The sequence below is a fragment of the Athene noctua genome, chromosome 19 (assembly GCF_965140245.1).
Source record: "Athene noctua chromosome 19, bAthNoc1.hap1.1, whole genome shotgun sequence".
In the NCBI taxonomy this organism is placed as follows: Eukaryota; Metazoa; Chordata; class Aves; order Strigiformes; family Strigidae; genus Athene; species Athene noctua.
The window spans coordinates 2,912,550-2,926,333 of NC_134055.1; the positions used below are offsets into that span (position 1 = coordinate 2,912,550).

General features: G+C 36.9%; 1 protein-coding gene across 8 annotated transcripts in view; it reads left to right on the plus strand.

The window, feature by feature from the left end:
- BCAS3 (BCAS3 microtubule associated cell migration factor) overlaps window positions 1–13,784 on the plus strand; it is a 372,464-nt gene that overhangs the window by 44,723 nt on the left and 313,957 nt on the right. For all 8 annotated transcript variants that reach the window (XM_074922814.1, XM_074922816.1, XM_074922821.1 and 5 more), the window contains exons 8-9: window positions 7,857–7,964; window positions 12,124–12,200. In XM_074922814.1, the coding sequence (XP_074778915.1) occupies window positions 7,857–7,964; window positions 12,124–12,200 (185 nt within the window). The remainder of the gene's footprint in view (window positions 1–7,856; window positions 7,965–12,123; window positions 12,201–13,784) is intronic.

Below are 13,784 nucleotides of genomic sequence, written 5' to 3' on the forward strand. Positions count from 1 at the left end.
CTTAGCACAGCCGGGCAGTTGCTTATCTCTCTTCCAAGGCCACTTTCTCCTTCTCCAGGCCTCGTTGGGCGCCGCCATTTTGTTCACCACACAGGCAGCCCCTCGTTGGGCGCCGCCATTTTGTTCACCACACAGGCAGCCCCTCGTTGGGCGCCGCCATTTTGTTCACCACAGAAGCAGCCCTTCGTTGGGCGCCGCCATTTTCTTCCCCACACGGGCGGTCTCAATTACCACAGATCCACAACTCCACACTCCAGAGCCAGGCTGCTTCTCACACACGTGAAACAATCACATAACCACACAACGAGACCCCTTACACTTATTACCCACGCAACATAAAATGACAGATAATACAGTCTGCAATTAACTTCTTTAAGCATCAAGACTTCTATACATCAACTATACATCTTGAAGCTTCCTTAAGCTTCAAGACTTTACTATAGAAACACCGTTAAAAAGACACAAAGCCATTGCTTGTTGACCATGCGGTGTATCCAGAGAATTCCCCCTTCTTTGTTTTTAAATCAAGGCCTTTAGTATACAAATTAGTCCTTTTAGAATAGACAAGGGGTGCCGCATCACAGCGTCAACACCTGCTGTAAAATCCAGTATATTTGCTGAGTTTTTAAGTCTTTTCTCATTACTACTTTTCTCTGTAGTTCTTTCCTCATTACTACTTTTCTCTGTAGTTCTTTCCTCATTACTGCTTTTCTCTGTAGTTCTTTAATAACAGGAAAATAAAGTCCTTCCAAATGTGGCCGACATCCTAGTTCATACATTACAGCAGCAACTTTTGGGGGTGTCTCAACCACAACTATAGGGTCTGTCCAAGACTCGGATCCGGTAGGTGACCTGGCCTCGGTTGCAGCTACAGCAGCAGTCAAATCATGAAGCATCTCAAGAGGGAATACAGTAGAAAATTCAAGAGAGGTACTAGCGTGACCATAGTAGAATGAAAAGTAAGTCTGGGAACATACAGTGTAGTAACATACGTACGCTAATGGTTACGTTTTTTTAGAAACAGTGAAAAGTTATGGTTTTGAAAACTAAATTGTACTTCATAATAGACTAATAAAACCAGTCACCTGGTCTAGTTTTGAAACATGAAATGAAAACAGAGCTTTTTTTCTTGTGAAAAAAACCCCTGTAAAGATAACAGACAAATTGTGACAGAATAATTGTCTGTTGTTTTTTTTTTAATTCATTGTTTTGATTTTATGTAAACTAATGGTAACTATTTGACTACATGATAAAAGTCAAATTGCTTTTGGCTGGAAGTACATGACCCACTGTCTGAAGCTGGTTTATTGACAGGTGTTAAATTTACTGATCTGCAAAACGTGTGCTAGAAGGCTTGAAGCTTCTCTAGGTTTAAATGTTATTAACCTTTCCCGGGGAGTGTAATTCCTATTTGTGGATTTGTCCCTTTTTTTCTATCAGTGGGTACTCATGTGCGCAGGGAAAGTAAGGTTTGACCTCCAAGGTATGGAAGCAGCAGTTTCTAGCTGCTAGGAAGCAGTGTTCTCTAGCTGCTGCAGTAACAAATATCGTTTCAGGCTTTAATAAAATAAATCAGTCTGCTATGTTTAGCAAGACATTTTCTGTAATTTTTGTTACATCTTGGTATTTTGTATTTAGCTTTGGAAGGGAATGGACGCTGTTCTGTTGAGGTCAGAGATTATATTAGGCTGCTCCTGTATGCTGTGCAGTAACTCCTCGTTTCACAGCCCAATGGCGTCAAATCTGAATATGGATTTGTTAAATGTTGTTTAAATAAGTTGCCAGGTAATACCTGGAAATATCAAAACTGAAATAGTGATTAAATGAAGGACTTACTTTTTTTTCTCCGATGTTAGATCAAGTATGCTGACGTGTGGAAGTTTTTTTTATGCTTTTTTCACTATAGAAAACTCTTTATATTGCCCTGCACATTAAAAAGGTCAGTACATGAGGTAAGAAGAAATCTTTTATAATTTCCACACTAAAAGAAAAAAGAGAACAAAAAGGATCCTTACTGCTGAAAAACCTGCTGCTAATATGTGCAATATTTGTCCTGAGTAAATACAGAACGAAACTGCCTTGAAAGGGTACAGAACAAGGCAGATGTAATGTAATTCATTGTGTAATTAGAGAAGGATGGAGCTCATTGTAATGCAGTTTCAGCAGGCGAGAGGGACATGCAGCATACTGCCGAGTGGCACCTTAGACGAGGATCAATTTATACATAACAGCTGGAAATAAGTTATTGCCCTTGTTCCGTCACGTGAAGTCAAGTTACCAAAAGGACTCTCTGGGTAGAGAATGTTGTAGGGATTATCCACAGACAGTTATGTTGTCTTTACTAAAGGACATCAAGGCATAACAACTGAATCAACAGATGCTGAAGTTAACTAGTCTTTAGAACAGCTTTTTGTGGCAAGCTTTGATAAACTATTTCTAATACTTGATATTGCTTAGAATCCCTGTAGTGTTGTGTTCTTGAGAAGTGATAGTTTTGTCTATATTTCTTAGATCAGTCCATGTAACTTCTTCACGGGATCTCATAATTTATTACAATTTCACCTCTTCCTGAAGTTTTTCTTCATTTTGTCATTTTAAAATACATTGACACATTGGCTGTTAATAGTAATTAATTGACTGTTTTCCAAAACAAATTTGCAGAGCCTGTATAAAAGAGTACAGGTGATAGGAAATATTTTTATGTAACAGTGGCCTGTATTCCTGTACAGTTTTCCTTAAGGAAGGTTGTACCTATTATTTTAGCTATTTTCTTGCTATCTAAATTCTGTTATGATGCCATAACTTCTGTCATTGTTCCCAAGTGACATCATCGTGTATCTCATCACGCTTACGTTGTATACATGTAGAACAAAAGCAGGTGGATGGAGATTCTTCCCTTGAGCTCTTTTTTCTAAAGATTCTAGCCCTGTCTTTTATGAAGGTAGTATAAAATACACGAAGGTAGTATAAAATACACTTTTTGTTGGCCAAAAAGCTTCCATCCTGACATGTTTTTTTAAATGCCACTATTAACTGGAAAATGTCTCACATAAAGAATGCCTTACAAAGACCTGGTGGGCAGCTTTTTCAGCAAAAGCTCTATTTCAATTTTATGCCTCTCAAACATTTTTTTTTTTTTCTTTTTTTCTTTCTGGGCTCATGAGTCCATTCTGTAATTGATGTTCACTCTCCCTTTGAGTGGGATGTTGTTCATCCCGTGGCAGAGTGGGGAGAGGCAGCAGGGAGGAAAGTAAACACTTGTGAGCAGGCAGAGTAAAAAATCTTTATAGGCACAGAAAATTTTGGCCTTGTGTTGTTTTCATCAGTCTTCTCCTTTTTTATATATAAAAAGTGTGTGTGTTTTGTACAGTATATTTGTCTCTGTGTGCAAACATTTTACACAGAGCTTTTATAAACTGTGTGACTCATAGCTAGCAAATCTGTGAAGAGGTGATAGTTATGTCGTGATGCATAAGCACAGATGTAGTCAAGTGCCAGCTGTACAAGGCATCTGTTATTTTTCTTATATTGCTGCATGGCAACAGTCAAATAGAAGAAGATACAAGAGCCTGAGTGTATTTGTGTATTTATTAATACCAATATTTTGAAATTGTTGGGGAATTGATGTCCATTAACTTTAAAGAAGTCGATATCTCTGTGCTGAGCAGCTATTTTAACAATCAGGATACATAATGAAAATTTGTCAGTCTGTGGGATTAATTTGCAGTAGTTTTATTAGTGACAGACTTAATGTTATTACCAGACTACAAACCCCAGTGTTTTCACACTCCTATCTTAATCTCTTCCCTGTACATAATCATTACTGGTACACTTGAGATGGGATCAGAGCCCTTCTCATCAATGAGACATACGTGAACCTGCAGTCCTTCAGTTTATCAGCAAAAAAGCTTCTTAGCCAGAAGTCTCTTTGCTTTAGTTTCTCCCAAGCAAGGCTAAGATAGGGCATCTACTAGCGTCTTTCAGGCATATTTACCTACAATGTCTGTATGATCCTTTGATGACATGAATATTCGGGACTATTCCTGAATTAGAGCAAGATGCAGTAATTTTGGTTTTGTTCCATTCTAAGGTTTTGAGAACTTCCGATTGCTGAGAGATGCTTTTGTAAGTTTGTGGGGCTCTGTCTTGCAATCTGTGGTGGTTTTGGTGGTGTTCTGTGGTAGATTGGATACTTCTGGTTTTGTAACTGAAATTTAAATATACTGATTACACTAAAGGTTATTTTTTCATTCTCCTAGGTGGTGTCATTTTTAATATTTGATTGTGTATTTGTTTGATAATTTAATGAAGAAAATTGTTAACAACAAAGCATTTTGCCTAAGTAAATTTTTCTAGAGATCCTACAAAGGACTCCAGGCTGTTTATCAATATTATTTTGTCTTACTGAATCCAGCAATTCTTTTTGTAAATTTAAATGGTGCATTTTGCTTAAATCTTCCTGCTATGTGGTAACATAGCAGAATAACGAAATAATGTAGGTCGTGTGAATGTTACAGAAGAAGGGAAACACCTTCGTTCTCTGCTTTCAATTTTGGCAGGTTTGGGTTCAAATTCTTCTTAAATGAGTTAAAAGGAGCTGAGATGTCTACCTTTTAAAAACTGTATCTGGGACTCAGGGTAGATTTTTGACTTCAAGAATGTGAAGGCAACACTGTAATTAAGTCTGACTTCCTCTGCAACTTGGGCCATAGAAATCTCTGAATTCCCTGTTTATAGAAAATTGGGAATTAGGAGTGGTTCAGTGGAGGTCACAAAGTGTCAGAAAAAGCTGTGTTGTGCTGCTACTCTGGTAGCAAGCCAGTTCTAGCTTTTGCAGCCCTATTGCACATCTTTTATTGCTCAATTTGTGTGCTTCTACTTCCTTTCTTACTTCCAAGCTTGTCAGACCTTTCACTGAGCCCTTTCCGTGAACTAACCTGGGGGGAGAATTCCCTCTCGAGGAGAAAGCAAGGACAAAGTGTTATTTTTCTGTTGATTTAATACACTCAAATGGGTCAATATAGAATCCATTGCGTATCAGAGGCCAGGTAGGGAAAGTACACAGAATCACTAAGCCTGAACTTTTCACATCACTGAAATGGAGGAGGGAAGGATAGCTCTTATTACTGCTTGTGAGTAGTGTGGACTAATCAAGGTACTCTTATTATTTTTTAAGTGCTGTGGCAGAGAAATGAATCCTTAGATCTATGTCTATAATCCACATTCTCCTGCCCTAGAAGAATTGATCTTGCTGCCAGCTGAGGACATACAAAGGAGGGTAAAGGAAGACCATTCAAAAGGCTCATATTTGAAGAATGGTTGAGAAATAATGTTGTTGGAACAGAAGTGAAATTTTGCAGTATTGGAGAATCCTTGCTGTGTGGAGTTCTGTTGAACAATGAAATTGAAATCCTTGATTTCTGTGTTTGTTTTTTTTTTTTTTTCCCCCAGCAAGTTTAAACCATGTTATTGAGTTGTTACTGAGGCCTGATCGGAAAAGAACGTGACAGTATGGATCTCAGCATTGTGTCATTACTCGTTTAGGTACAGAGCTGTCAGAGTAGAATTTATAAATTTAAGTTATGCTAATTTAATGAATGTTGTCTCTAATGAATTGAGAGTGCTCAGTCACAAATGAGGCTCATAATAGGCCATTACTTTGGACAGGGAGAGGAACTAAAATAATGAGAAGGAAATAGTAGAGAGAGAAATCTTTTCTAGTGATGGAGACTTTTTTTTTTTACCTTTCCACCGTTGCAAAGATTGCCAAAGAAAGAGCAAGTGTTTGTGCTTCCACCCTTTTGTGTCATAGTTGGTGGATAAAGCACTTAGCCAAAAAACGGGACTTTTCTGGGAAAACATTGTTGGCTATCAGAAGACTCGTGATAATGCTGAGTGTCTGTGCTGCCAGGAACACAAGCATGATGGAACGAGAAAGGACTGCGAGTGCGACTTTTTCTGGCTCTTGCCATTTGGTTCTGCTGATTAGGTCCGAGGAGCATCCTCAAATGTATTTGACCTTGTCTTTGTATTTACTTTAAAAACCAATAAACATGCTTATTATTTTTTGATTGTGGATTGCAGTGTACCATGAAATTAAAAGAAAGATAACATTTGGAAAGACTTCTGAATTGGAGCTGTGTAGAATATCAGAGTACTTCTGATCTAGTCCATAATATAAAATATATAATATAATATCTTGATTATTAGCACTTGAACTCAAGTGATTGGGTTTTAGCCATTGTGGTTTAAAAAAGTGTTGGTAGAATGGTCTTATGTGATCAGTCAAAAGAAAGGTATGACATAATAGCAATTATTCTGTTGAGTGACAGGATTATTACCCATAATTGTGTTGGTGTAATGTGTATTAAAGGTACATACTCTTGAGTTGTAGTCATGTTGTTATTATATGTCAAGTCAAAATGGAACTGTTCAACACAGGCTTATATGGAAATAGTAATCGGCATCAATTATGCTGTTATAATTTCAGCTATATTGGTGATTTTTGTTTTGAAATAAGAATCTGTGTACCCTTCTATCAAAATAATAATTTCCTGGAGGTAATAAATGTACTTAAAACCAGAAAAAGTTTATACATAGACCTTGCTGTGGTTTTCTGTGCTTTGTAGCAGCAATGAGCTTCTAATGTAAAGTAACTCGACTTGAAGCTCACTGTTTTAAAAGTGTTTTTGAAGTGCCTTTGAAGTGCTTAAAAGTAATAAATAGCACCCTCTAGTTATTAGCCTAGGTATGTGCCTAGAAAAATGTATATTTTGGGAAGAAATTCAGTAGGCAAAATGTCAAAATACATTTTTTCTATTATTGTTTGACAGTTGTCTTTCTGTGCCCATATTGCATATTGTTTCTCTGCTGCATATTTACTGTATGTACTGTTTTATTGTCTTGAGGCATTTGAGGTAAACAGTTGGCATTTGTACTCTAGTTCTCCAGAATATTCTTGAGCAGCTTGAGCAGATCCAAAAGACAAGCAAGTGTTGTGTCAGGAATTGTGTTAAACTCTGTAAAATAAAACAGATACGGGCAAGGGGAAACACCCTCTTTTACCAATACTTAGTATATGTTTGTACAGCTGGCGATTTGTGCTCCTTCATATTCATTGACCTAGAAGTAGCCAACATTTTAATGCGTTCTTGGAGGGGAAAAAAGGTGTTATGGAAAAGAACTGCCACATCAAAGCCTCTCCTCAGCTTGTAAAATGGTTTCCACCACTACCTTCCTCAAGCCTATCGGAACACTCAGCACTTTCTCCCTCTCAAAAGAAAGCAAGCCTTTTTATTAAGGAATGGCCTTGGAGCTTTATTTATATTAAAATGATAAAAGTGACACAAAGCAGTTGAAAAGATCTATATAGTTCAAACAAAAGTCCATCAGAGATGTAATGTAAATTCTGTGTAATGTGTCTCTATCAAATCAAGTCATACGATTCAGCTGTTGCATAGAGGCGAGTAAGTACTCCCTTTAGGAAAGTGTTACTCTGTGGAATATTTTTTTAACTAACTAGAATGTGGTCTAAAACTTCATGCCTATCAAATGGCTTGTATTTTACTGGTCAGATCTACTGTTCCAAAGTCTTATTTGTGACAAAGGAAACTAAGTGCTTGATAATTAGTTCCATGATACAGGTTCTTGACCACTGTGGATATCATAATTTAATATTATTCATACCTTCCCTTAATGTAGAATGTTGATATTGACCTTTTCTTCTCCAGCATTCTGCTTAGATTGCTGGGTTTTTCATTTAGCATGCTAAATAATATAGGGAGACTGAAATAATTTTGAAGTAATACTACAAAAAAATCTTTCTTTCCATTGAAGTCTTTTTTCATTCATTTTAGCACAAGCCCACCTTACTGCTGTGTGGACCTTTATTCTTTGCGAACAGGAGAGATGGTCAAGTCCATACAGTTCAAAACTCCTATTTATGATCTGCATTGCAATAAAAGGTAAGGATGTTTGCTATACATTCCTTCTGTGTTAGGGCATGTAAAATTTCAGTAATGAGTACAATTTCTGGTGTATGCGCTCCCTGACTTTATTATTTTGTCTTTCCTGTAAACAAAGCTTTGATTCTTCATTTCTCAAGTAATAATTCCATTTGAATGTGACAATATGCTTCTCCAATGGCTTTCATTTAAGAAGCTCAAACCATTTTGCATCTGAAATCATTTAAGCTTCTTCCAGTTGTGACGAAGGTGAGCAGGAATCACTGGAATCCTCTATTATCCACCTACAGATGGAGAACTGGGATCACTGAGAGTTTAAACAGTACAGAGCACTAAAGGGTTGATGTCTCGTCTCTCTGTGTTCCATTGTTCTGTCATATGTTGCCTTCCTGCACATACAAACGATTCCTAGTGTGCACTCTGTGTTTTACATGAAATAATGTTCCTGTGAGTCAAATAACAAAGCAACATCTCTTAGGTGGGATAACATCATCTTAATTTTTGAGGGAAAATGGCTTAGAACGCTGAGCGTCATAGAGTTCAAGTAGAATAGAATCTATAGTTTCCAAAGAATCAAGAGTTCAAATTTTTCTTAATTCACTTTAGATCTTTATCTCTCCAAGACACACAAAACTGAACACCCTTGTAGTTTACAGCATCTTTTTAAGAAAGAAGAGAAAATGCAGTACCCTTACACGAGGATCTTGATCCCTGAGCGCTCCTGATGAGAGAAATCGATGCAGTGACTTTGACCAAAGTCCATGATTTTGCTGCTTGCTTTAATATGTCCTTTCACCCACCCATTCCTGTTACCAGTCACTGCGTGTCTCTAAGTGACTCTCATCTCTTATGGAAGTTGTGAAATGTGATTCCTGTGCAAGAGGTAGAGTGCTGAATGCAGAAGTTACTGCATTTCTTTGGCAATACATGTTTTCTTGCCGGAATAGATGGTCTTCAGTAAGGAAAGTGACATAATAACCCAAATCATTAAGAACAAAGCATCAGAGTGATATGTTCTATGTGCCTGTTTTGTATGGCAGTAGGTAGTATGCTTGTGTATGTGAAGACCACAAAAGATTATGAACGTGTATCAAACTCGTGCAACTGAGGGAAGTTAGCAGTGTTGGAGATTGGATGGGGGGGAAAAAAAAAAAGTAAATATATATAAAACCCCCTCAACTAACTCTAGAAGCCACAAAGGTTTTGTTAAACAGACGTTTGTCTGCCATTGTACCATCCGAATCTGAACAGTGATGACTACACTAGGTCAAGTAGAAGTTACAGAAGAAAAGCGGTATGACTGAACGAATACCCTTAATACCACAACTAATCTAATAATGAGGAGGATATTTTGGTGGTGTGAATGTTTAAAGTAGGAAAGGATGGTCGTTTTTGTTATCCCCATCAATCTGTTTATTGTGGGATGTGGGTATGCTTGTTATATCAAATACCAGTTTCACGGAAGTGGTTGAGTTGGTGAGAGTTGAATAGGTCACTGTTCCTTTAAAAGCTCTCTGAAGGAGTTCAGTACTTATCTGTGCAACTGTCCCTTGAAAAATTTAAAGTTCCCTTGTGTGCAGTGTGTTGATAGTAAATCTTTCCAGCCTGGCCTCCTAGCAGAAGAAAAATCCAATTGTAAAAACAGTCAAAAGGCAAATCATCATTCAAAGTTTCTCCCGACTAAAAAGTCTTTCCAGGTGCTAATGTTTCTTTTCCTAAGTGGTAAAAGTGGAAAAGCTACTTCAAAGCTGTGTGGCTGTATCCAGGGTAGCTGCTTCTCTGGAACGTATCAGATTTTGTTATTATCCAAGGAAAACTCACTATTTCAGATTGAAAATGCATTAAATGTGACCAAGTGCAGTGCTAATGGTGCGTTAACGGTACTATAGCCTAATGGAGTTCAAAATTTGAATTTAAAATAAAAACTTGAGTTGCAGAAGAAGGGAAAACTGTTTATTATTTATGTATTTATACTCTAGAATCATCCATCTGGTAGGTTTCGTTTATGCAGAACGACAGTACATTTTCAAAGAGTAGAAAACAAAAATCTACAGGATTTGGGGATATATGACAATCAAATATAAATAGGGTTTTCTGTATGCATTTCACTTGCACATGCATTCAAAGTCCTTCCATTATTCATTGGTTAACTTTCTTTTAGGCCTTGGGGAAGAAGTTAGAATTTATACATTTTCTTCTGGTTTTGTCTCCTGCAGTTTAAGCAATTGGAAGATATGTTGCTTGACTAAAACTACTATTTTGTCCAGAACTAATAGTCATTTATATATGCAGAGTTTATAACTTCTAAAAACTGAAATTTATAAATCCGAACGGGGTGGGGAAGCATCTTTTTCACAATGAGCGAGCTACAAGCAACTAAGAAGTCCTATTTTAATTTCTTGTGTGTGACTTAACACATTTAAATCCCTCTTGCTGAGTTTCGTGTTCTGCCCTCTTCTTTTGGCAAGTAAACTGCTCCCTCTGAAACTGTACGTGTGTTTCCTGTTCTAGGTCTGTAAAGCTGTGAACATGAGAGACTTCTGTCCGATAATGTCCCTTGATTTTTACCTTCCTTCCAAGAATTTGTACTTCTTGTTTTTTTAGATAGAGGCATACTGATAAACAGAGCAGCGACAGAATCCCAGGATAAGATGTTGTAAGTCCTGAAAGAATTTGAGATACAGAACAGCGCTTATTACTTTAATCAGCTTTTGTATCAGGCAAATAGAAAGTGGCTAGTGTAACACCAGCCTATCTGGTAGGCTTCAGGAGTCATCTTGGGAACTACAGATTCAATCTACTTTATTTGGCGATTGTGCTGGTAAAAATAATAAGAAAGTCTAATAGCAGACACATAGATAAATCATGTCTGTTGGGGGAGAAATACTACCGTTTCCTAGGTGGAAATTCTGACTCAAAACTTACTTATGTATCTGAAAACATAAGCAAGCATGGGTATATATTTTGATTTTAGTGTAGTCCTTTGCCAAAGAGTCTTACAGGTATTGAGCTCTCCTTGGATAAGAAGGAGGTATTCTTGTGGCTAAACAGTTAAAAATAGGAAAAAAAACCCCAAGAGGACATAATGGCTGGTTTTCATACTGGATGTGTGTTGAGGCTGATGTGATTCATCATCGTTTTAAAGATTATTATTTTACACTCTTACGTGTAGTCATAATTTTCAGATAAAGCATTAGGTGTGTATTCTAGTCATTGAGAGATGCAATTATTTTTTTGCCACATGATATCTTTACAATTAAAATTACTAGAATCACATTTAGTGATGCTCCATATTGTCAGCTAATTAAAAAAAAAAAATAATACTGTCTTGTATTCTTCCTAATGAGAAAATAATCAGATTCGTAATTATGTTGTATTGCTGAATGTTCCAGATAGCTGGTTTATTTTATCTGTTTATTTGTCAGATTCCCAGGTGGCTCTTTCGTTTCAGGAGTTTGAGAGCTTGGTTGAGGGAAGTCAGCAATGCAGGAGATGATGTATCCTAGTTATAAAGCTTTCAAGATGCTTCACTTTCCAAATTTGCATCTTTGGCCTCTTCGTTTAGACAGTACAGTGTTTCAGGCATAGTTATCATGTGGCTTTTGTTCTTTGTTTCAAATAGTGAACACTTTAGGAGTGTACATGTACAAGCAAATACATAAACACACACCTGTGATTTTGCTAATTGACACAAATTCTGCTTCCCACAACGGTATTTGTGTGCTGATGGTCTTGATACGAAAAAAACACCCCGCTTTTCTAAATAAGATGCTTTAATAAATTTGCAATGAGATGGGCAATGGGATTATTTAAAATCTAGCTTGTGTTCTACCGATTGTTGATTTGATTGTTATTTGAGTCATTGAAAGTAATTCAGGATCCTTGCAATTCCATTCTTTCTTTTTAATGGAGCTTTTACTGCAGGAGGTATATCATAAATATGCTGTGTTGTTCTGTATCAGATCTGTGTACTTCCTGAAATGAAGGTTATGTGGTAGGGATGAGAGAGAATCCTCAATAACTGCCATGTATTGGTAACCTGGCAGTTTATCACTGTAGAATTTATATTGATGCTTTTGAAATAATTACATTTAGATATTGAATCTTTAAGCCAATGCATTTAATGTTTAAAGTACACGTTCCATTTCTGTGTTTTCAGGATACTTGTTGTTGTCCTGCAGGAGAAAATTGCCGCCTTTGACAGCTGTACTTTCACCAAAAAATTCTTCGTTACAAGTATGTATAATTATTGGGTTCAGTCTCTTTGCTCTAGTGGTGGAGTAAGATAAAACAGATTTTTTTTGTGTGTGTTTTTTATTTCTGAGTCCTCAAAGCAGGTCTCCATGCCTTCATTTGGAGTTTCAGGAAATCTGTTGCTTTTAAAAATGTTACTCTATGAATCTTTGTCTCTTTATTTATTATTGCTGTTACTAATTGCTAACTGTTGCAAATAAATGACATCCATAGGTAGCTGAGAAATCATTGTGTTCATTTTAAACAAATACGTGCAGAAGTTTCATGTTTTGAGTTCAGGTTGTACACTTAAGCAGCAGTTTGAAAACACATTGATCTGCCTGCATTTTTTCTCGTTCCTTAGGCACAGGTACTTTTTTTTTTTTTTAAAAAAAAGTGTCTTTAACTTTAGCAGGCCCCAAAGCTCACACACGTCAGTGAAATGTAGTAGAGAAACTATAGGCAGGTATTTGCCTGCAGGTGCTTTCACATATATCTCGAACATGAAGAAACTGTTTGCTCAGACTCCCCTTTATTCGTCTGTACCCAGTGACTCCCCTCTCAGTAGGAGGCAATGCAGTGTAAGGGTAAGGTGCTCTCCAAAAGCTGTTCCTCCACCCTGAGTCCCTTTGCTGCCTCGACATCTGTGACACAGTAATTGATAAGTTAGTAGAGAAAAATGTTTTTCTGCTGCCTGTGCTCTGCTCTGTCACAGGATGTGGTTAGAATTAGGATGTCATTTACCTGCTCCCAAGACTGTGTGTGTTGTAATGCTAAATACCCAGAAAGTATTCACCTCCCCCCCAAAATACTTTTTTTTTCTGAGTAGTTAGTGACTAGTTCTACTGTTTATCAATTAAAACAGCCTCTTAAAATCCGTAGATTACTGAGGGATCATAATTTACTTTGGGAGGGTCAGTTCTATTGTTAAAAAGGAGAGTCTGAAATTTTCTGGATGTATTTTCAGTCACAGTTGGAAAAGTTCTAAATTATCTTCTTATATTATCGGTATTTAAAGAAAAATCTAGTTAGGAGAAGCCGTTTCTTGCAGTAGTTTGAAGAAAAGCAGCTTCATGCAGTAATATTAAAGTTGCCAATAGGTGTCAGTTTCTTCCTATACATGGATGTAAGATACTGGGAATCTGCTGGGGTTCAGTCAGGAGCCAAATGGGACGGGACTTGTTTGTGCCCTTCTACTCCTCACTCCTCCTTTTTATTCCACCAAAGAGAATTAAGATATAAGCGTTGCTTATATTTTAGATCAAAAGCAAAAAAATAAAAAGCCCTCAGGGATGTATATATTTTGTCAGTTCTTGTGCTTTTCTAATTCCAATTATTGGTTTTTTTTTTAAAAAAGATACTGCAACTTGTTTTTAAAAACTAATCCACTGAACTATATTTTGAGAAACAGGTATCCTATTCCTAACCACAACTTTTGATTTGCAGTGCATTTTTGTGAAACAGTGATGGAATTTAAGAGGATCAATAAAGCTTTTGGAGAATTTTTTTTTTTTAATCATTTGAAAATCCAAACTCCTGAAATGTCATTATTCACAGTGTATTTCTTCAGTTATGCTGTGGTTTTAA